Source organism: Hyla sarda, chromosome 1 (genome assembly GCF_029499605.1).
Source record: "Hyla sarda isolate aHylSar1 chromosome 1, aHylSar1.hap1, whole genome shotgun sequence".
NCBI lineage: Eukaryota > Metazoa > Chordata > Amphibia > Anura > Hylidae > Hyla > Hyla sarda.
Window position 1 is genome coordinate 470398469 of NC_079189.1, and position 25209 is coordinate 470423677.

The 25209-nt window shown below is 40.9% G+C and overlaps 1 protein-coding gene across 2 annotated transcripts in view; it reads left to right on the plus strand.

Moving 5' to 3' along the window:
- WSCD2 (WSC domain containing 2) overlaps positions 1-24890 on the plus strand; it is a 448279-nt gene extending 423389 nt beyond the window's left edge. For both annotated transcript variants that reach the window (XM_056536750.1, XM_056536758.1), the window contains one exon: positions 15740-24890. In XM_056536750.1, the coding sequence (XP_056392725.1) occupies positions 15740-16092 (353 nt within the window). In that variant the 3' untranslated portion in view covers positions 16093-24890. The remainder of the gene's footprint in view (positions 1-15739) is intronic.
- Positions 24891-25209: the final 319 nt, after the last annotated feature.

A 25209-nucleotide genomic window follows, 5' to 3' on the forward strand; every position in this document is an offset into this window, starting at 1 on the left:
ACAACAGATCTCGAAAGATGTCATTAACAAATTCTTGAAAGACAGCAGGAGTGTTGCAGAGACCAAAAGGCATGACTAGGTACTCAAAGTGACAGTCTCGGGTATTGAAAGCTGTCTTCCATTCATCTCCTTCACAAATTCATATAAGATTTTATGCTCCCCATAGATCCAATTTAGTGACGATTCTGGCTCCCCGTAAACGATCAAAAAGTTCAGAAATCAAAGGCAGTGGGTAGCGATTTTTGATTGTAATCAAAATTGTTTAGACCCCAGTACTCAATACAAGTACAGTGAGATCCATCCTTCTTTCCTACAAAGAAGAATCCAGCCCCGGCTGGAGAGGTGGACTTCCAGATGAAACCATTTTGTTGGTTTTCTTGGATATATTTAGCCATAGGTACAGACAGCGGGTAAATTCTTCCCCAGAGAGGTGTAGTACCAGGCTGTAGATCAATGGGGCAATCATAAGGACCATGTGGTGGAAGAGTCTCTACCTGTTTCTCACAGAATACATCAGAAAATTTTGATAAGGAAGAGGTAGGCTCGGCTCAATAGGAGGTGATGATACAGTCTTAGGCCAGATGGACTCCAGACAGTGACTTTGACAGAAAGTTCCCCAATGAGAAACCTCTCATGTGTTCCAGTCAAGTTGCGGAGAGTGACGCTGAAGCCAAGGCAGTCCAAGAAGTTCAGAGGTACAATGAGGAAGTACAAATAACTCTATCTTCTCCTTATGTAACACTCCCACTTGCATGATGAAAGGTTCAGTGTGGAATAGAACCTTAACATTCAGGTTCTCTTCATTGACTGAAGATATATAAAGAGCCTTGACTAGCCGAGACACATCGGGAAGATGCTTTTGGACAAAGGTGGCATCAATAAAATTCCCTGCAGAGACGGAATCCAAGAAGACAGAGGCAGAGAAAGAAGACTTCTTAGAGGTATAAATTTGAACAGGCATGGTCTTCACACCCAGGGACGCCTCTCCTACATGCCCTAGGTGCGAGCGTTTCCCAGATGCAGTGGACATAAGGTACAGTCTTTGAGAAAGTGTTCCGGACTGGCACAATAGAGGCACAAATTCAAGTTGCGTCGATGGGTTCTTTCTTGTGAAGAAAGTCTAGTGCGATCCACCTGCATGGGTTCCTCAACAGGTGGAATTGGAGACGGTTATGGTGGACATTAGAACACAGGAGCCAAACGAGGAAATTGTCGTGGCCGGACAGGCTCCCTCTCCCGAAGTAACTCCTCCTGTCTCTCAGAAAACCGTACGTCAATTTGTGTGGCTAAATTGATCAGTCAAAGAGGACAGAATATCTTGCGCCGCCAATGTATCCTTGATTCTACGTGAGAGACCTTTTTAAAAGTTGCACACAAAGCCTCATTGTTCCAAGCTAGCTCAAAGGCTAGTATGTGGAACTGTACCGCGTATTCACCCACAGAAGAATCAGTAAGATTCAGTAAGGCTGTCTCCGGCAAAGAAGCCCAAGCAGGTTCTTCAAATACATTTTGGAATTCTGCAAGAAATGTCCTGAGATTAGAGTACAACGGATCATTGCGGTCCCACAGCAAGGTAGCCCAGGCCAAAGGTTTACCAGAAAGGAGGCTGATGATAAAGGCCACTTTAGCACGCTTCGTAGGAAACTGGTCCACTTGAAGATCAAGGTGCATAGAACACTGAGTTATGAAACCTCTACACAACTTCGAGTCTCGATCATACTTGGAGGGAAGAGACAAGCAAATCTTGGAGCCACCAGAAGCCACAGGAGGAGAAGACGCTGAAGGTTCCGCCGGTGAAGGTTGAGGCTGTTGTGTAGCAAGGAGCTGCTGCATAAGAGCAAAAAGTTGCAACAACTGCGGAGCTTGTTCGATCTGTGCAGAATCTGTGCGGAATGAACGGCCAGAGGGTTGCCCATAGCAAGGCCTGGAACTCGGATGCGGGCACATCCCGCACAGTGAGTCCCAGAGCCACCAGAGACAGGAGGAGAAGGACGCTCATGGCCGGAATGAGCGACCGGAGTGCTGCCAATGACAATAAACATGTTTTATGGAGGGATATAAACTAAAATGTAGAAAAAAAACAAGCAACAAATATTCCTCATTTCAAATAAACAGTATCTAGGTTTGCATATACTCGAAGCCATCTTAAATATAAACCATATCACGAGCAAGAAAGATTATTGTCCCATAGTCCCTAGACAGAATTCTATTTCATAGGTTAACAAGGTGGTCACTGTATGAATAACGTGAACACAGGGCTAAAAAGTGTGTAAATACTACTGTGAAAAAGCATACTCAAGGCTTCTGACCTGGAAACAAAATGCGATATTAACCAAAAGTACCCAAGTACTGTAAACACAATTTTATTTATAACGGTCACATCACTTTTGTAAAAAGTGTAAAAATTTTACTAAGGCTTAAATGTAATAAAAGCATTAAAATTACAAAACAAATAATTACCAGCTATTAAATATCAGTATTAAAGTGTTAGGTCTCCAAAGATAATTTTGGAGTGAAATGTGTTTTCCAGAAATATAGATACCGTATTTATCGGAGTATACCACACACCGGCCTATAACACGCACCCTCATTTTACCAAGGATATTTGGCTAAAAAAAGTTTTTTACCCAAATATCCTTGGTAAAATGAGGGTGCGTGTGTGTGCATGCCTATACCCCGATACACCCCCAGGAAAGTAAGGGGGAGAGGGGCCGTCACTGCCCGCTTCTCTCCCCCTGCCTTTCCTGGGGTCTAGAGCCCTGCTGCCGCCGCTTCTCTGCCGCTTGCTGTCTGCGCCGATAGCCAGGGGGAGAGAAGCGGCGCCGCTGCCCCGTTGCCTCCCCCATCCTCGGTTGTATAATTACCTGTTGCCGGGGTCGGGTCCGCACTGCTTTAGGCCTCCGGTGTGCAACCCATGCGTCGTTGCTATGCACTGCACGACGCGGCGCAAGGATGAGTGATGTCATTGCGTCTCGTAGTGCATAGCAACGACGCAGGGGATGCACACCGGAGGCCTGAAGCAGCGCGGACCCGACCCCGGCAACAGGTAATTAAACAACCGGGGATGGGGGGCGATAGTCAGGAGGAGAGTACGGGCAGCGGCACCGATAGCCAGGGGAGAGAAGGGCCGGCAGCAGGGCTCTAGACCCCAGGACAGGCAGGGGCAGACAAGCCGGCAGCGGTGGCGGTCTCTGCACCTGCAAAGCCACTGCAGTTCATTGATTTAAAGCGCTGCTTTAAATCATTGAACTGCAGCGGCTTATCGGCGAATAACACGCAGGTAGACTTTAGGATAAAAATTTTAGCCTACCGATAAATACGGTATATAGATAGATAGATAAAATATATATGGATAGATAGATAGATAGATAGATAGATACTGTAGATAAATAGATAGATAGATAGCTTCTGGTGAAAACATTTTAAAAAAAGTTGCTGGTGGCAGTGTAAAACCAAAGATAAGTCATACTTTCTTGGTCCTGTCACATGTTGTTTCTGGAAAGACTACCTGCTTGGTGCCAAAATTACTCCAAGTCTCGAAACATTTCAGATAAAACAGTTGAAAGTGAAAGTCCACCTTTTAGGACTTTAGTCCACCTTTTAACAAGTTTATGTTAGGATCAAGGTAAATATTTCTTAATTTATCTCTTAAAGGAAAACAGGCATCCTGTTCGCCCAAACTAAACCCAATACAACAGGTTATAGCATGGCTGTAATGCAAGCACTCACTTTACTCACGGCAGGTCCCGGCAGCTGTATGGTAATGGCGGACATCAGCGATCACGCTGATGTCTGCTATTAACACCTCAGATGCCATGATCGATACAGATCATGGCATCTGTGGCAGTACGGCACTTAAAATGGCTGATCTGATCGCCTGTGGCATTGCCGCTGGGTTCAGATCAGCCAAGATCACAGAGGTTCCCTCACCTGCTTCCATCCGTTTTCTGGGGTTTTCTGCTCTGATCTGCCTTCCAGCAGATCAGAGCATAAGATCGCCGATAATATTGATCAGTGCTATGCCCTATGCATAGCACTGAACAGTATTAGCAATCTAATGATTACTATAAATAGTCCCCTATGTAAAAAAAAAAAATTAAAAAGTGAAAAAGCCCCTCCCCCGAAATAGTTTTAAATCACCCCTTTTCCCCATATTAAAACAAAAAAGTATAAAAAAAATGATAAATAATAAACATATTTGGTATTGTCGCATACATAAATGTCCGAACTATAAAAATATAAAGTTAATGATCTCCTATGGCGAATGACATGAACGTAAATAAAGAAAAAAAAGGCCCAAATTTCTGCTTTTTTGTTCACATCAAACTTTAAAAATATTAATAAAAAGCGAACAAGAAGTCACATATATGCAAACGTAGTACTAAAGAAAACTACAGATAATGGTGCCAAAAATTAGCCCTCACACATCCCTGAATACGGAAAAGTAAGAAAGTTGGAGGTGGTCAAAATAGGGCAATTTTAAACATACTGATTTTGAAAAAAAAAAAAGTTTGAGACTTTTTAAAAGCAGTACAATAATATATATTTGTGGTCGTTGCTACATGACTGAAATGCGTAAAACCCTAATACTAACCTAACAACCAACTGTAACCAATAATCTATCAACCTCAACTAAGCAGTTTGGAGTGTGCCATAACTGCGGCGTAAAGAATATGCCTGGAAAAGAGGGCATACCCTGTGGTAAGTGTGATGGAATGAAAATAAGGGGGGGCGGGTGGGAGCGAAGAACCCACGGCGTCATTGAAGGGAGGAGAGCCGTGAGTTTTATAGTCATCCCGCTCCTCCCACAATTACAGGCCAGCTGCGCAGGCCTTTCCATTTGTGGTCGTTGCTACATGACTGAAATGCGTAAAACCCTAATACTAACCTAACAACCAACTGTAACCAATAATCTATCAACCTCAACTAAGCAGTTTGGAGTGTGCCATAACTGCGGCGTAAAGAATATGCCTGGAAAAGAGGGCAAAACCCGGATTTAAACAAACATTTGTTTATTGCGGATTACAACACAAGAGACTGGAATGCGCTAGCCATTTCTTTGCGAGGGTTAGGGATATACTGCATGTAGCATCTGCATTTCCAACATCCTAATTTCATGATTACGTGGGCTGGGACCCCGTGCTTAGAATTGGCTGTAGCTGCGCCAATACGGAAGGAGTGACCGGATAATGAAGTCGGGACTCCTCCCAGCGACCTGACCGAAATGCGTAAATGTTTGATGAACTGAGAAGTAGTTAGCGGGTTGGCCCTGAAATGGAGTAAAAGGTCGTCAGCTGATAGGTTACACAGGCATTCAACAATTCACGGAGGACTGTGGCAGGACACCCTTTGTGCACGGTGGGGAAAACCGAACAACCACAGTTTGACCCGGTGACGAGGTCTTGGTCTGACTGGGGGACAGCTGGAAATGATCAGAGACATGTGACAGCTGACTGACCTTAGGATAGGGCGCGTTAATGGTCTGAGTTGTACACTCACCCGGTCTGAGAAACCCATAACAGGCAAGGTACATGGCCGCTTTTAATGTGAGGCTATCACGGATACCCAATGGTGTGGAGTCTAACAAGTCGGACAACTGCCTGAACACGTTGCCTGTGATTGGTTGTCTGACTGGGCTGCGAGGGACTTCCTTCTCAAGGATGCCCTTCAGAGCGGACTTCACCAAGCGAGAAGAGAGTATAGAGTAACTACGGGTATTGGTCAAGAATAAATGGTGCTGGATACCGGCTAGATAACTCTTAAAAGTATTGTGGGATAAATGCAGTGTGGAATGGCAAAACCCGACATATGCTAATAGGAAGGGAACTGAAATCTTGTCGCCCTCGGCGTGCTTGGATCTGGATTTGGAAAACGAGTTCCACGCCGTACCATAAATTTTTGCGTATTTGCGGACAAGGCATCTGCTGCAATATACTGGACTCCTTCAACGTGAGCACATGTGAAAGTAAATGTATGTAGTAGGGACAGCCAAACTAACCGTCTAGCCCAGCTCATTTATCTATAACATAGCTGACCGTCTAACACCAGGACAGAGAGAGAGTATCCGAAGACGTGACGGATGAGAATTGTATATGTGACTGGACCTAGACAAGTATGTGCCCGGTGACAAGAGCGAAACGTTATACAAGTACCTTACCAACCTAGAACACCCTGAAGAGCATCTTTAGGAACGAGACTACATGGAGAAAGGAATGCACCGACAACGCAAGCAATCACAACCTGAAAACGTGTCAGGTTCATGAGGTGATTACTTGGACAACAATAATCAACTCTTTAAACCAGGACAGAGGGAAAGTATCCGAAGACGTGTTGGACGAGAATCGTATGCGTAACCGGGCCTAGACGAGTATGCGCCCGGTGACAAGTGCGAAACGTTATACAAGTATCATATCAACCTAGAACACCATGAAGCACATTTTTGGGACATGACTACACATAGAAAGGAGCGCATCGACAACGCAAGCAATCACAACCTGAAAGCGTGTCAAGTTCATGAGGTGATTACTTGGAGAACAATGTACGACACTTTAAACCAGAACAGAGGGAAAGTATGCGAAGACGTGTCGGACGAGAATCATATGCGTAACCAGGTCTAAACGAGTATGCGCCCGGTGACAAATGCGAAACGTTAAACGAGTACCATATCAACCTAGAACACCATGAAGCACCTTTTTGGGACATGACTACACATAGAAAGGAGCGCATCGACAACGCAAGCAATCACAACCTGAAGGCGTGTCAAGTTCATGAGGTGATTACTTGGAGAACAATGTACGACACTTTAAACCAGAACAGAGGGAAAGTATGCGAAGACGTGTCGGACGAGAATTATATGCGTAACTGAGTCTAGATAAGTGTGTGCCCAGTGGTAAGTGCGAAAGTTCATACGAGTACCATTACAACCCAAAACATCGTGAATTCCGTTTTTGAGAACGTGACTAAATCATAAAAGAGGAACACCGACGACACAAGTAAACACAACCTGAAGACGTGTCAGGTTCATGAGGTGATTACTTGGATAATAAAACAAATCTTATCACCTACGTGTGGCGTTATTGCTGTTCTGAAGGCGTGTCAGTAACAACCGTGCAACGTACTCCCTGCAGGCGTGGGAGGCATGATGGGTATACATCACCTATGTGTGGCGTGTCAGTCATAACAATTATGCGACGTACCCTTTCTGTAACATGACAGGCTTAACAGGTAAATACCACTTATGCGTAGTGTCAGTGTCGTTCTGAAGGCATGTCAGTACCAACGATAATGAGACATACCCCGTCTGCAACGGTTTACTGGGTCAGCCCCGCCTGTGCGTCGTGTAATAGTCATTCTGAATATGTGTCAGCAGCGACAACTGCTATGTATCACCCTGCCTATATAAAGATGCGTGCAGAACGACTACGTGTGAAACTGTCGTGAACCGCTAAGCATGGCTATACCACCAACTTGATGAACCTATACTCGGGCCAACCATAAACGCGTATAGACCACCAGTGAATGCCTGAAGCTAACCACGACCTGATGGCAGAGAATATGCCGGCAAGTAGTAACTATTATAACCACATACCTGCGTACAGGGCCACACCCCATGTGCTGTATGAGCATGTGCGCTGCACAAAACTGCGGGCGTACGAACTTCACAAATAGCGCAAGTGCATGTACAGAACACATGCCACGAGTGCACACGCAGCCTGATTCCCGCGTGCACCCGAGTAATATAACCCTCCAAACACGCGTGATACAGGTCCTGCGAGTGGGTGTGCAGCACGAACCTTATGAGTGCATGCTCAGTAGTAATTCTATGAGCGTGGGCCATGTAATACTATAAACGTGCGTACAGTGTGACTCGTATGAGCGTGTACAAAGTATGAACCCTATGAGTGTGTACAACATGACTCCTACAAGAGTGTGTGTAGTATGAACCCTGCAGGCGAGTACAAGCGTGTATACCACGTAAACCTACGAGCAAGTGTACAGAATGGATGCTACATTGGTATGCACCGCATGAACTTTATGAATTATGCAAGCGAGTGTACCGTAGAAAAGCTACCGCGAATGTACTGCATAATCCTAACGCGTGTAAAGTAAGAATCCAACAAGCGTGTGTACAGTGTGTACTGTGTACAGCATGAATCTTATAAGTGTGTACGCAGCATAATGCTACAAGTATGTACAAGCGTGTGTATAGAGTAAATGCTACAAGCATGCACCCCACAAATATGCGCAAGTGTGAGTGCAGTATGAATGCTACAAGCAAGCGTACAGCATGAATCCTAAGGGTGAATGTACAATATAATCCTACAAGCGAGTGTACAGTATGAAACCTGTAGGCAAGTAAACGGCATAAACTCTACAAGTGTGTACTGTATGAATCTTACAAGCGTGTGTGCAGTATAAACCTTACAAAGGGGGTGTACAGTATGACCCTAAAAGCGTGTGTACGGTATAAAACTACAAGTGCGTAGAGAACGAATGAACCCTAAAAGCGTGTGTGGCGTATAAATGTTACCGGCATGAATCCTACCAACGTGTATAGGTACCAGGATGTGTACAGCATGAACCCTACGGCATGATTCCTATAAGTGAGAATCGTAGCTTCACAACAGCTGGAGGCACACCGCCCGGAAACACAGAAATATAAATAAATGAAAAGTAAACTGTGAGGAAGTTAGTTAAGAGACAAAGATTGGAAGTGAGCGCAGCTGTTGGTGTAGCGTGCCTTAGACTGACCAGATTGGCAGCTGTGGGGGTGAAGCATAAGGCCACAGGGTGGGGCGGAGCGGTGAGTCCGATTGAGTGTAAAGGTGTGCGAGTCTTAGTATACCGGAGACACATATAGATCCTCCCCGCAGCACAGAAATACAAAATGTGATTATGATATATATGTGCAGGAGGCTGTTCACGTGGTGCGGTAATGTTATACATGTGCAGGAGACTGATCATATAGTGCAGTAATGTTATACATGTGCAGGAGACTGTTCACATAGTGCGGTAATGATATACATGTGCAGGAGACTGATCATATAGTGCGGTAATGATATACATGTGCAGGAGACTGTTCACATAGTGCGGTAATGATAAACATGTGCAAGAAGCCTAACACATAGTGCGGTAATGATATGCATGAGCAAGAAGCCTAACACATAGTGCAGTAATGATATACATGTGCAGGAGACTGTTCACATAGTGCGGTAATGATATGCATGTGCAGGAGACTGATCACACAATGCAGCAATCAAATACATGTGCGAGAGGCGTAACACAGTGCGATAATGATATGCATGTGCAGGAGACTGTTCACACAATGCAGTAATCATATACATGCGCAGCAAGCCGTTCACATGGCGCGGCAATGATATGCACGTGCAAGAGGCTGTTCACATAACAAAGTAATCGTATGCATGTGCAGCAAGCCGTTCACATAGTACGGTAATGATATGCACGTGCAGGAGGCTGTTCACATAGTGCGGTAATGATATACATGTGCAGGAGACTGTTCATATAGTGCAGTAATGATATACATGTGCAGGAGACTGATCACATAGTGCGGTAATGATATACATGTGCAGGAGACTGATCACATAGTACGGTAATGATATGCACGTGCAAGAGACTGATCACATAGTGCGGTAATGATATGCACGTGCAGGAGGCTGTTCACATAGTGCGGTAATGTTATACATGTGCAGGAGACTGATCACATAGTGCGGTAATGATATATATGTGCAGGAGGCTGTTCACATAGTGCGGTAATGATATGCACGTGCAGGAGGCTGTTCACATAGTGCGGTAATGATATGCACGTGCAGGAGGCTGTTCACATAGTGCAGTAATGATATGCACGTGCAAGAGGCTGAAGACATAATAAAGCAAGCCATAAGAAAACACATACATGCGCAGCAAGCCGTTCACCTAGTGCAGTAATGATATGCTCGTGCAGGAGGCTGTTCGCATAACAAAGTAACCATATACATGCGCAGCAAGCCGTAAGTAATCATATACAGCTGAAAACCGTAAAATGCTACCGGCGAATGCCGAATGCCGATATGTAATACAATAACCTGGGGCCGGGCTGACCAAGGGTTTCCCTGAACTCCGGCTCACCTCCGGAGTCCGGGAACCGCCAGCGTTACCCCCGGTCAGCCACGGCCACTTACCACCACCATGCCGGCTGAAGCGAGGTTCCTGTCAGCTGACTCGTGCAGTCAGCTGACCGGTGGGAACGTGACTCCACTTCCTGCCGACATCACGTGACACCCTCAAGCGAAGAACCTACGGCGTCCAGCGAAGAACCCACGGCGTCATTGAAGGGAGGAGAGCCGTGAGTTTTATAGTCATCCCGCTCCTCCCACAATTACAGGCCAGCTGCGCAGGCCTTTCCATGTATGTAACCCTGGGTATCATTTTAATCGTATTGACTCAGAGAATAAAGAAAACATAAATTTTTACCGTAAAGTGGAGCGTTAAAACAAAACGAGTTATGAATTTTAGAAGGTGAGGGGGAAAAAACTGAAAACGCAAAAATAAATTGGCCTGGTCATTAACCTCTTAAGGACTAGGCACGTACTCATACGTCCGTGGGAATTTCGGTCCCCGCCGCGCGCTGGGCAGGGACCGGACCTATCAGCAGGCCCCCCCGCGCAAATGCCTAGGGGGGTCATCAGACCCCCCCATGTCGGCGATCGGCACAAATCGCAAGTGAATTCACACTTGCTATTTGCACGATTCCGGGTCATTACGGGTCTATGGTGACCTGGTGACCCGGAATATAATCCCCCTGAAGAGATAGGAGTGAGGTGGCAGGGGTGCCACCCCTCCTATCCCTGCTATTGGTCGTCTAGACGCGACCACCAATAGCAGATCAGGGGCGGGGGGTTAACTTTAGTTTTCCCCGTCCTGCCCACCGACAATAGGCGGGGCAGAAGGGGGAAACGACAGAGGACCGGCGTCGAAGTCCACTTATCGATCTGCGGAGGCTGCGGGCGATGATCAGCTTCGGAGATCGGGGGGCGGTGATGTCATGCAGCAGGCTCCCTGGATCCGACGGAAGCCGGTAAGTTGCCTAGCAACATCTGGAGGGCTGCAGTCCGGGACCACTATATAGTGGTCTCTATACTGTAGCACTCCAGATGTTGCAAAACTACAACTCCCAGCATGCCCAGACAGCTGTTTGGGCATGTTGGGAGTTGTAGTTTTGCAACAGCTGGAGGGCTACATTTTGAGACCACTATATGGTAGTCTCTGAACTATAGCCCTCCAGATCTTGCAAAACTACAACTCCTAGCATGCCCACACAACTGTTTGCTGTCTGGGCAAGCTGGGAATTGTAGTTTTGCAGCATCTGGAGGGCCACAGTTTGCAGTGGTCTCTATACTGTAGCTCTCCAGATGTTGCAAAACTACAAATCCCGCATGCTGGGAGTTGTAGTTGCGATCCCTCCAGCTGTTGCACACCTACATCTCCCAGCATGCCCTTCGGTGATCAGTACATGCTGGGAGTTGTAGTTTTGCAACAGCTGGAGGCACACTGGTTGGAAAATATTGAGTTAGATAACAGAACCTAACTGAAGGTTTTCCAACCAGTGTGCCTCCAGCTGTTGCAAAAGTGTAACTCACAGCCTGCATGGTCTGTCAGTACATGCTATGAGTTGTAGTTTTGAAACAGCTGGAGGCTTACCCCCCCCCCCCCCCCATGAGAACGTACAGGGTACATTCACAGGGGCAGGCTTACAGTAAGTTTTCTGCTACAAGTATGAGCTGCGGCGCAAACTCCTAGCAGGGAACTCACTGTAAACCACGGCCAGTGTGAATGTACCCTAAAAACACTACACTACACTAACACATACTAAAGGGTAAAACACTATATATAAACCCCCTTACACTGTTCCCCCAATAAAAATTAAAAACGTATCGTACGGCAGTGTTTCCAATACGGAGCCTCCAGCTGTTGCAAAACAACAACTCCCAGCATTTCTGGACAGCCACTGACTGTCCAGGCATGCTGGGAGTTTAGCAACAGCTGGAGGCACCCTGTTTGGAAATCACTGGTGTAGAATACTCCTATGTCCACCCCTATGAAATCCCTAATTTAGTCCTCAAATGCGCATGGTGCTCTCTCACTTAGGAACTGTCCAGAGCAGGAGGAAATCCCCATAGAAAACATATGCTGCTCTGGAAAGTTCCTAAAATGGACAGCAGAGGTCAGCAGAGAGCACTGTGGTCATCACATCAGAGGAAATGCATTTCTTTCTTGGATTTCTCTTTAGTAAACAGCCCCTAAAAAGTACTGGAAGGATTAAGATTTTTTTTAAGAGAAGTTATTTACAAATCTGTTTAACTTTCTGGCACCAGTTAATTAAAAAAAAAAAGTTTTCCACGGGAGTACCCCTTTCAGGTCAAAATGGGTTATTTCCTTAAGAAGTTAAAGTGTTATTGTCAAATCAAAAAACTTGTGATGGTCGGGACTTAGTGCTGAAATATGAAACTAGGTGTAAAACTAGGTAAACTAGGTAGTATATGAGGTGTCCATTAAAATGGTGCTACCATGTGCTTCCCTTCACTCATTTTGACCAATTAAAACCTTTGACATGTCTTTATTGAACAAGTGTATGCATAACAAATAGCAACATTGTTTTGACCCATATCCACTGTGTAAGTCTTTGTCAGGCTTTGGTGTATATAGGTTGCGACCTTGCTGCTATATTTTTCTTGTATACACTTATTGGATACATCCTAAAATGCATTGAATAGGATGCTGGACTACCTTTTTTTCTTATGTCTTTTGGAAGTCAGTCCACTTGGCTTTGGTCCCTGCATCTTCCTCTCCTTTGCAATAGTGGGGCAGTTCTACCTGTGAATCTGTTTTAATTTTTCTATGACATGTCAAAAGATTGTGTCGAAATGACATATGCAATTCAAAATTCTGGTGTTCAAAGTTTTTCTGACACTAATTTAAAGCTAGCTGTGCTGCCAGGAAGTGAAGCGTATGCATAATGTTCTATGGTTAAGTTCACTGTATAATTGGTATGAATAATCTCCCCCTAATTGGGGCTGTAGGAAGCTAAAAGGGTATTATTCACTTTACAGAGGAACTGGAGGTCTGTATTAGAGAATTTTGACTGTTATGATAAATTATGAAATTTATCAACATAAGAATGTATGTTCTACATAATGTAAAAAAATAAAAAATAAATTAGTGCTCAAAAACGCCATATAAAAGAGGTATGTATCATGTTTGAATGATAATACTTTAACCCATTCCCTCTTTGGTGATTTTTCGTTGTTGCACTTTTGTTTTTTCCTCCTCACCTTCTAAAAATTGAAACACTTTCAATTTTCCACCTAAAAATCCATATGAGGGTTTGTTCTTTGCGCCAACAATTTTACTTTGTAATACCATTAATAATTTTAGCACAAAATGTACTGCGAAGCCAGAAAAAAATAATTTCTGCGGCATAATTGAAAAAAAAAAAAGAAGCCATTTTGTGATTTTTAGCAGCTTTCGTTTCTATGCAGTGCAGTTTTCAATAAAAATTGCACCTAATATTTATTTTGTAGGTCTATACGGTCACAAGGATACCCAATTTATATTGGTTTGATTTTATTTTACTACAACAAAAAAATTATAACTACATGCACCAAATTAATACATTGAAAAAAGTCCTCTTCTGACCCCTATAACTTTTTTATTTTTGCGTATACGGGGTGGTATAAGGGCAAATTTTTTGCACCGTGATCTGAAGTTTTTATCTGTACCTTTTTTGTTTTGATCAGACTTTTTGATCACTTTTAATTCATTTTTATGGTATAAAAAGTGACCAAAAAGACATTATTTTGGACTTTAGAATTTTTTTTATGTGTACACCATTAACCGTGTGGTTTAATTAAGAACATACTTTTATAGTTTGGACATTTATGCATGCAGCGATACCACATATGTTTATTTTTATTTACATGTTTATTTTATTTTTATTTATATATTTTAAGTGGGAAAAGGGGGGGTTTGATTCAAACTTTTATTAGGGGAGGGGGATAAATGATCTTTATTAACTTTTTTTTTTTACACTTTTTTTTTGCAATGTTATAGCTCCCATAGGGGTCTATAACATTGCGCACACTGATTGAATACACTGATCACTGTTATGCAATAGCATCACACTGATCACTGTTATCACCACTTGACTGCTCCTGCCTGGATCTCAGGCACGGAGCAATCATTCGGCAATCGGACACGCAGGAGGCAGGTAGGGATGCCCGGATCTAAAGAGTTAATTCCGGGCATCAGCCGTGGGTCCTGGTTGCTCATAGCAACCGGGACCCACTGGGTATGATGCACGTTCTCCTGCTGAGCGCACATCATACCTCGGGAGCCGCAAATGCATGTGAATGTAAGTCCATTTGCGTTAAGGGGTTAATAATGTTTTATATTAGTCTAGTCAAAATCCTAACTTTAAAGTAATATTGTTGAAAAATATGAAGATTCCAAATCTACCATGTATCTATATTAAAGGGGTACTCCACTGAAAACCATTATTTTAAATCAACTGGTGCCAGAAAGTTATACAGATTTGTAACTTATTTCTATTAAAAAATCTTAATCCTTCCAGTACTTATCAGCTGCTGTAATGATCCACAGGAAGTTCTTTTCTTTTGGAATTTCCTTTCTGTCTGACCACAGTGCTCTTCTGACCTCTTTCCATTTTAAAAAGTGTCCAAAGCAGGATAGGTTTGCTATGGGGATTTGCTCCTACTCTGGACAGTTCCTAACATGAACAGAGGTGTCAGCAGAGAGCACTGTGGTCAGACCATTATCCAGCTTCCCATGGATAATAACAGCAGCTGATAAATACTGGAAGGATTGAGATTTTTTAAAATGCGTAATTTACAAATATGTTCAACTTTCTGGCACCAGTTGATTAAAAAAAAAAAAATTACCCCTTTAAAGCAGTTCTTCAAAGAGCTATAATGTAGTCCAGAATTTAAGAAAATATACCTATTGCCACAGAAAGAAAATTACAATCATTGCATAGGCCGTCATGGTAGTATATATGTAAAAAACAGAAACTTTATGGGTACTGGAGAGAGATTTAATTTGATTTGGTCTCTCTGGTTAAAAAAATAAACAAATATTTTTGTCACGCTTAGGGTGGGTAGGGGTATAAAATAAAAAGGAAAAAGTCATATTGTGATGGAATATGTATAGAAGTAAGTCTAATTATATGGAAATGATAATTGTAATGTAAATATTGATGCCTCGTACTTATTAATAAAGTAAATAATAAATACTGTATAAAAGAAACTTTATGGGTAACCCGTATATTTTGACCCTTCCCTCTTTGTTTGTAAAATTGTACTAGTAGAATCTTTCCAATGTGATATACCATAAGAGTTGTGCTGTGTGCTCTACAACTACCTTTTATGGATTACTGTTGGCTAAGAAACTTTAGAAACGTATAGAAAAAATGGAGATGTACAAAGATTTATTACAAAGTTTAATATAGGAACATGCTCTACTGAATGATGCAAATGAAAAATATAAAAAATGGATTTAAACCATAAAAAACATTTTCAAAATATATCATATATATATGGGCTAATACTGCATTTCAAGTAATAGATGATAAAATGGTAAAACTTTCCATAATATGTTTTATAAATAGTTTACAGTTTTCTTTGTATAAACTATTTCTAATATGTATATTTTTCTTCTATCATTTCAGAGTGGCCTGAATTTGTTAGTAACTATGCACCGTGGTGGGCAACACATACACTAGACTGGCTAAAGTATGGGAAAAATGTGCTGGTTGTACATTTTGAAGACCTCAAGCAAGATTTATTCATCCAACTCAAGAGAATGATTAACCTTCTGGGACTCCCAGTCTTGGCTGACAGACTTCTGTGTGTCGAAGGCCAAAAGGATGGAAACTTCAAGCGCTCTGGTCTCCGAAAGTTAGAGTATGACCCATACACCGCAGACATGAGAAAAATGATTAGCAATTACATTAGGACAGTAGATGCAGCCCTGAAGCTAAGAAATCTCAGTGGTGTTCCACAAGACTACTATCCAAGATGATGACACTAGTCAGTCCAGAATATCTCTGGGGCAATGGTTCCCAGCTGATGGCTACTTCCACCCAGTGGGTGGCTTGAAGACTTTCTGCTGCTAATAACTGTTCAAGATTCTTATGTGCATGAAACAAACAGTGCTTCAAACATTTGGCAAAAGGGTTTGACATGTCTGATAATGCTATATTTAGTTATTTTCATCTCAGTGCAGATTTTCTGCATGAAGTTAAGTACATGCTGATGAATACAATTGGAATTTCCAACACATACAAGTATACAGTCAGCAAAGAATTTTTTTTTCTGTCAGCTGGCAATTTCTGCTGTTATTAGGAACAGCTTGAGCACTCCATTGTCATAGAGAATAATGATTGCACAGTTCAGCTAAACATGATTTATTAGTGCCTATGAATCACTGTCCATAACAGATTTGTACACATACTGTATGCATGAGTTGGGGTGCGGAAGTCTACACTTGGCCTTGCAGAATAACCGATGTGTGCTCAAGCCTGAACATCATCCCTTACAAACTCTTTATTTGTTTTGTTCTTTATTGACCTAAATTAAAAATTGGTGTATGTGACTACAGAGATGAAATGTATCCAGATATGACACAATACTAAATATACAGCTTTTAGGTGAGATTACACAGCCTAGATACAGAGGAATTTCATTTTCTACATTTCTCTGTCTGGGATGCTATAGTATTTGTAGAGCAGGGAATCATAAAACATCAATCACCCAGTTCTGCTATTTCAAAAGTGACTTGTTCTCTCTCCTGAAACGTCTGTTTTAGTAAATATTTGCACTCGTCATGAAACAATGCCAGTGCATATTTTCTTACAATTCTGTGTTGTGTTGTTTTCTTCCTGAACGTATAATAACCTAACCACAGGGTGTTCCTGTTTCATTTGTCCCTACATAAGGACACTGCCAGTTAACTCCCAGTTGTCATGCCAGTTCTTACACTCTGTCATTTCTCCTGAAAATGTATGAATAAATTGACATCTTGGTTTTGAAACTCCCCTTGCATGTTACCACTGGGTGCTATCTGACAGTGATACTACAGATCAGTAAAAGATTGGCAGCACACTACTCTGTTTCCATGGTGTGCTATGTTATTGGTGAAGTAGTGCCATTGAATGTTCAAACAGGAGCAGAGACTGTTTTTCCTGGACTCCCTGCTCCTGTATGTACTGAGCAATGATGCATATAGTACTACACGCATTGCTGCACGCTTAACATTCACCAATGGAAGAACTGCATACTTAGTGAGTGCAATATTGCGAGAGCTACCATTCCCACAAAATGGTGCATGAGTTGCAATGCAAATTGTCCTTTATACATTGCTGTTCAACTCATAGTCACCAACTTGTTGTGCTTCAAAGAACATTGCATATGGCAATAGTTGAATAAAATGTGACTTCTTGTTTACCAGGGCCGCATTACAGTTGGCATGTGCTATGTCAGGCATAGGCAACCTTTCGGCACTGCAGATGTTTTGGACTACATCTCCCATGATGCTCTTTCAGCCAAAATGCTGCCAAAGCATCATGGGAGATGTAGTCCAAAACATCTGCAGTGCCAAAGATTTCCTATGCCTGTGCTATGTGCTACATCTGTATGTAAGGAAAATTTGAACAGTAGCACCTGGTGGTCAAAAAAGTAATAACAGATGAATGGTACAATAAAGAGTTTGCAACGTACTAGAGAATACACATATTTATTAAAACAAACATGTTAGAAAAGGTAACAGGTCCTCTGGGTTCTTTAATACTGAGTTAAGCAGTGTGCAGTCACGTTTGTTTATTTGGCCTCTGTGGAAGTATGCAGCGGGGTCTGCATAAGTAGAGGAGCTAAGTATTTATGAGACACTAACTTAAGTTTCTCAGATTGTAAGCACATGCAGTGGCAAATGACTAGTGGTCATGGCCCCGTTACTATACAGTATATTAGCTTTTTGAGTGATGTCACTGCTAATGGCCAATGATTGATAACCAAATACACCGTTAGCATATTGTTAACTAATAATAGAGGATAAATCGGTTTTGCCAGATCTGCAAATTTATAAATTTAGGCTCAAAATTGCAAAATATACTTACTTTATACCTACAATTTCTCTACTTCTCATCTCATGTGGTATCCTGTTGCTCTACTTTCTCTGCTTATGTGATGTCTATAGTCATGGAACACCCAATAACCTTAGTGCTGACTGTCCAGTGGATAGAATGTCACTGGTGAGGAAGTCGGTTGGGCCTGATATACAAGTCTACAAGCAGTGAATTGGGCAGAATTAGTAATTGGTGCATTGTAAAGTTTAGTAAGTATGCATTTTAGCTTTTCTTTCCAACATACATCATTTGAAGGTGGCAGGGAAGGAAAAGGGCAACGGGAGACTTTATGTTTTTCCTGATGGAGTTCATCTTCAATGGTAAAAGTTTCACAAAGGATTTTTTTTCTTGCCTAGTACTGCACTTTACTGCAAAAGAAGTTGTATTTATTTTATATTATCATCACTTCAGCATACAAGGATTTAATGGACAGATATCTTTTGCTTTTTGCAGTATCCAAAAATTTGTATTTACATTTGCTTGATCCTGAGTCAATGTGAATTTTTGAATAACCTTAAAATGAAAATACATTTCTATACAACCGTTATGATCAACAATAGGTTTTACAAAGATAAAGGGGTATAAGATAAGCTGGCAGCAAAAACATATCTCTACTCCCTACTGGATACTGCTGCCCTGGGCTTGCCTAAGCTTACAACTACACGCATCCTTCCCTCCAGATCCAATTAACTTCTGAAAGTTTTACTTCTCTGTGGGAAAGGAAAACACCCAGTTGAGCTATGGAGTTCTAAATTAGAAGTTCTAAAAATCCCAGATTTCTCTTCTTTTTAGAGATTTTATGTGTAATTTGGTATTGTTTTCTCCTTTTAACAAGCCAAACCTGTGACGAAATACCTTTTCTTAGTGCTGCTTGAAATAAATAGTTGAAAAATTGCACTGTTGAGAATAAGATTTTTAGGGAAAATATTTAAGAAAACTTTTATTAAAAAAATATTGCATAAATATAAGTTGACTCTTGGAAAGCATACTACTTTCTGTAGCAGGATCTGGTTACAGAGAGCATTACCTGGTTTGTTTGAGGTTATTGGAAAAGGCTCTGAAGATCATTACAATGAGCACAATACAAAGCTCTTTACATGAACTAATCCTGACTCAATGACTACTTTACCACACCCACAAATACCTGGAAACATTTTAACAATACCATGTTTGCCAATAATCTTCATCCCACGTTTCCCTGACAACTCTGAACATTGAAGATCATATCCATTATGGTCATGGGGCCTCACTGCAGATATGTTTTTATTTCCTGGATGTTAGTTAAATTGTACTCGTTATTCCATTTAAAAAAATAAATAAATGTTATATTTTTTGAAAATTATCCTTATTTGAAGTAATTGAATAAATGTTGATATAACATAAAGAAGTGGAACACCTAGGAACCTAAAACTCATTATCAATAAGAAATGGGTATAAGAAGAACAACAGGAAGTAGGTGCATTGTAAGGGGAAGGAACATTTGGCATAAGTTTGTTGGAAGTTAAAATCTGTCAGCTCTAGACCATGCTTAGAGCCTAAGAGGCTGTCTGAGCCACAGGAAGCCGGCCTCCTCCTTGCCCCACCCCTTTTCTACCTTGATTGATTGATGTTCAGAGCTCGTCTTCCAGCAATGAGGCATAGATGTCAATCAGTCAAGGCAGGAAGGGGTGGGGGAGGAAAGAGAAGTGCAAACTGTGGCTCAGCACAGCCTCTTTGAAACTTGAGCTTTGAGCATGATCTAGAGATGACAGATTGCCTTTATAAGATGTTTGCTGACAGTCTCTATAGAGAGCTATCTATTACAACCAGATTTTAATAAATTAGACATAGAATCTCATTGGTTTCTATTGGCAACTGCTCCACTTTTTACACCAGTTCTGATAAATCTATTCTAATGTGCTTATGTTTGAGAAGTATTTGGTATGTCTATGACATATTTTCCAATTCAGAGTATATCGGAGATGTGGTCTTGTTTTAGAGTATCACCCAAAGAACTCCATTGACTTTGCAACTGACTGTGATGTAGCTTTGTATAGGGCTCTGTTCCCATTTTTTTTGTCACATTTGACTAGAGCAATAGTAAGAAAAAAATAATGAAATCTGGTTAATGCCATAAAATGGCAATTTAACCTGTTGGGCTTTTTGGGCTGCTGAAATTGCAAACAGAAACCCCAACACAGAAGGGAACAGAGCTTTAAGGAGGTCTTAAATGGATAAGATCATGAAAAACACATATTTTTTATATGCCGCAGAGATTAATCAATATAAATAGATCATAAGAATAAGGGGAAGTATACACTTAACACATTCTCTCTCAGCACTGTGTCATGTAACTAGGACTGACTCATAATGAAAGACTTTGGGGGAGATTTATCAAAATTTGTCCAGAGGAAAAGTTGCTGAGTTGCCCATAGCAACCAATCAGATCGCTTCTTTCTTTTTCCATAGGGCTTTTCAAAAATGAAAGAAGCGAACTGATTGGTTGCTATGGGCAACTCAGCAACTTTTTTTTTGATAAATCTCCCCCTATGGGTCTACCCTTATCTCATAGATACAGAGTGTGGGGAAAAGCACATGCCATCGTGTTTCTCTCTCTGCTTGTTCTTGTCATCGGTCGCGATTTGAACACTCAGACCCCGACTAATAAATACTCTATAGACATGTCAAAGTTTTTTCTCTAATTGACAAGTACATTTTAAGTAATGTAGCGGTATTGTTTTCTTTGCCAAACTTGCACTTACAAACATAACTATTTTCAACAATATCATAATATACTAAAAATGCATTTTTTTCCTAATAAAAGGAAAAATTTTATAAATTCCTAAATTCTTTAAAAATGATATTTTTGAAGACAATGAAAAAAAAAGCAATGGCTTCTGTGTGTGTCAGAGTTGATGGAGTTCCCTATTCGTGACATTTATGAAATGGCACTTAGATTGTGGAAGAAAACTCTCACTAAATGTTATAAGGAACAGGCCACCCTAAATCTATATAGACATACATCTACTCCTGTCTGTGTAAAATTATAATAAGCTCTTAACATCAGAATAGATAAAGGTCTCTTAGCTTGCTGCGGAGCTCTCCCAGGTCCTGAACCTGAGCTTGTGTAGATTCTTCCAGAAAAGAGCTTAGATGTAGAATAAGTAACTAACTACGGCCAGCAAAAACAAAAAAACAAAACAAAACCTTATGTCTAGGGCCAACTGTTGTAAAGTTAATGTCATGCTTGTTTATGTGTGTTCCTTAGGGCAAGTTCACACATTGTAAAATTTAGTGTATGTTATGTATGATATTTTTCGCTCATAATTGTCCAAAAATCTGTCTTTTTTAATTAAGGAAAATGCACTCGTCAAATAACATACCTCGATGAATTTTACAATTTGTGAACTTTTCATTACATAAAGTAACACATACTGTAAATTCCATTGCATTATTTTCAATGCCCGTGCTAACTAGTGCTGACAATTCCATAACTTAAAAGAAAACACAACTTTGTGAAAAATTTAGTCTTTGAACTACTGAAGTTTGAATTATTATAACTAGGTATCTCATGGGTCGAATGTGTTGAGAGAGTTGGGACATTGATGCCCTATACAAATGGAACTTTGACCCATTGTCAAAGGTCACCGTTGTTTTTTAGCGGGAGTAGCAAGAGAAAAATATGGCGCATGCTGTGATTTTTCTCCCGCTATTCTCCCCTCATTTTTTTTAACATCCGCTGACTGCTTGGTCACAAAGGCATTGTGAAAGCAGCCTTAGAAACATAAAAAGTCACACACTTTTTTCTTGAAATAACACATGAAACTAATTATGCAACATTTATAGAGCATAAAAATGCTAAAATATCTTCAGAAATCTCCCCCTATGTGTCTACCTCAACTGTGTAAATGAGTGAAATGCAGCAAGCTGTGTTCCCCTGTCCAGTGCCCTCTGGCATGTCTAACCATCTAGCATCAAAATTAAGACACTGTATGATTGTGAACTGTCCCATTCAAATGAATGGGATCAGTTCTAGCATCAGTTTCCCTCCGGCACACACTGGAGGGAAACGGTGCCGGACGCCTGATATATGTGAACTCAGCCTTACACGACTGGCATTCTCACATGCTATTGGTGGCACAGCTATCAGAATCCTCTCTCTCTCTTAGTTTTACTTATATTTGAGATTTTGTGTAAGAATATAAAGATGGCTCTATTTTACTTGACAGATTGTTTCCATACTTGACTACTACAAGCTATTTGATAAGAGAAACTACTGCATCCAGTACATACTGCAATGCTCATAGTTCAAGTGATATTTAGATTTGAGCTGCATGGGGTAAAGGTAAATAGTGTAAACTGGTTGCTTATCTATATGGTTAAAAATTAAACATTTTCATCATTTAGATAATTCTAAATCTAATTCATGTACTTTTAGGTCATGTTCGCACGTTACAATTTCTGTGCACAATTCCGCATGGAAATTTCCGCAGCAGCCCCATTGTATTCAATGGGATTCTGCTGAGCTGTGTACACAGCGGAATTTCCAGGTTAGATGTTTTTGGTGCAGAAATTCCTATTCCGGTGTCCACACAAAGAATAAACCTGCTCATTCTTTCTGCAGACTCAGCATGGAATGCATTTTTGTCTATGAGACGGCGCACTCTCGTATTCTGCAGAATTTCTGCACTGAGATTTTCCCTGCGGACATTCCATTGTGTGAAAATAGCCTTACTGATTTTAAAGTTCTTTAAATAGGTTAATCCTATAGAAAATGTATTCGGACCACCAACATCAATATCATATTATGCGACTCTCTACATGGCTTATCCGATTGCTTTGGTTCTGTGAAGCTATGTCCATTGTGACCTAGGATGGCTTGTCAGAAATGGTATCATCTTTGAAATCACACACAAATACAGACATCAAGGACACCACCAGATTGCTAATAGAGCTGGTGCATGATGGAAATGTATAAATATGACCAAATTATAAGGATAAATAAATTAGGAAACTGTGCTTCAAATACGTAGGATGATTTATTAAAATAATTTCTTACAAAGAATATTCATAAAACCCTATCCTAACACATGGCCCTTGTGGGAGGATATAATATAGAACATGTAATACCCTAAAATAATAAATGGTACATATGCACTACTTACTGCTTGTGATATACAATATAAAGTTCTTGTATATATTGTATATCACAAGCAATAGTAGTGTATACATACCATTTTTTATTTTAGGGTATTACATGATCTATATTATAAGGGCCCTATGTTAGGATAGGATTTTATGAATATTGTTTGTAAGAATTGATTTTAATAAATCATCCTATGGATTTGAAGCACAGTTCCCTAATTTATTTATATCTATAATTTACTCATATTTATAAATTCCCATTATGCACAGCTCTATTCGGCTGGGTTCACGTATGTCCCACACCCGGCATAGGTGAATACAGCCTAGATCTCGACGCAACTGATGCCACAACTGATGAAAAGTTGCCATTAGTTGTATGGCATTCGGTGTCCATTGTTTCTGGATGGCAGCAAGCTGCGTTCCCCTGTCCACCATCCAGAAACAATGGACGTCAAATGCCATACAATTGATGAAAACTGTCTGTTGCCCTCTGGCGTGTCCAACCATTCAACATCAAAATTAAGATGCTGGATTATTGTGATCTGTCCCATTCAAATGAATGGGATCAGTTCTAGCATCAGTTTCCCTCCGGTGCAAGCCAGAGGGAAACTATGCCGGACGCCGGACATATGTGAACCCAGCCTTAGTGATCTGGTGGTGTCCTTGAGGTGTGTATTTGTGTGTAATTTCAGAGTTTATTGTAGCATAGGTATTGGGGGTCACCCAGTATAACCTCGGACTTGTTTAGCTTTGAGCTGCACACATTCTCTCTCTATTTAAGAAATTGTATAATGCAGCCATATGATGTTGCATTGCTATAGGTACAACATCAGACAGACTCAGTGGGCCCAGAGCAGGACTCGAGCAGAATTTTTATATTAACGATATTATAAAACAATATTTGTTTTTAGTAGATGTGAACCCTTTGTTTATTTGAATTTAAAGCAGCTTCTTTAAGCCAAGGGTTTCCACAGTATGGCCTTGCAAGAAGTTACAAAGATCTTCATAGCACTTTCAGAGCCTGAAATATGATATTGATTCATTTCCGCTTGATCAGTCCTTGGCTACAGCCGGTGCAATCAACAAAAAGCTGCAAATTCTCCAGACATAGAAGTTAAAGCCATAAATTGCCAACAGCCTATTTTATATAGTGATTTCTTCTAGGCTTTTAAAGCTTGATGGGGACAGAACATGCAACTAGAATATATACATATATATATATATATATATATATATATATATATATATATATGCAACATAACAAAATAAAGTCAAGCACGATAAGTAAAAAAGAAAATGGTATATTTTTCTAATAAATATTATCAAATGAGAGAAGAATGGCCAACAAAGAATAGGTTTCATTATAATTGCTGTTATAAGTTTTATAGCTTTCAATTCAGTACTTAAAATGGAGCACTAAAATGTTTATTGGAGCAGATTGAAGTATTTTGTTTTTTAAAGAACACAAGATGCTTATTGGATATTTATTTTAGTGTTTTTCTAAACAATGTTATTTTGTTTTTCTTTCCAATTTAATTGTTTAAAAAGCAAAATAAAGTTGAAGTTAACCTGCTTGACTGTGTAATTCAATTGTTGTTTGAAGCATTTTAATGAAGGCATATTTACCATATCAAATATTAAGAAAATAATAAATATGTATAGAAATGATGGGTGATAAGGTAACATAGTCTATACTGTATTTTCATTTTATAAATTACTGCTTCAATTACTTGGCCATTGTAACACTCATGTTTCAGTAGACAGGAACACTGGTGGTAGTGGATCCGCAGGACCTGTGTGGCTGATGACACGGACCATACCAGGGAGCGGAGTCTAAGGTGCCGCTGGTTTTCAAACCGGGATGGACTTGCTGCGGCAGGCGGCACCCAGGT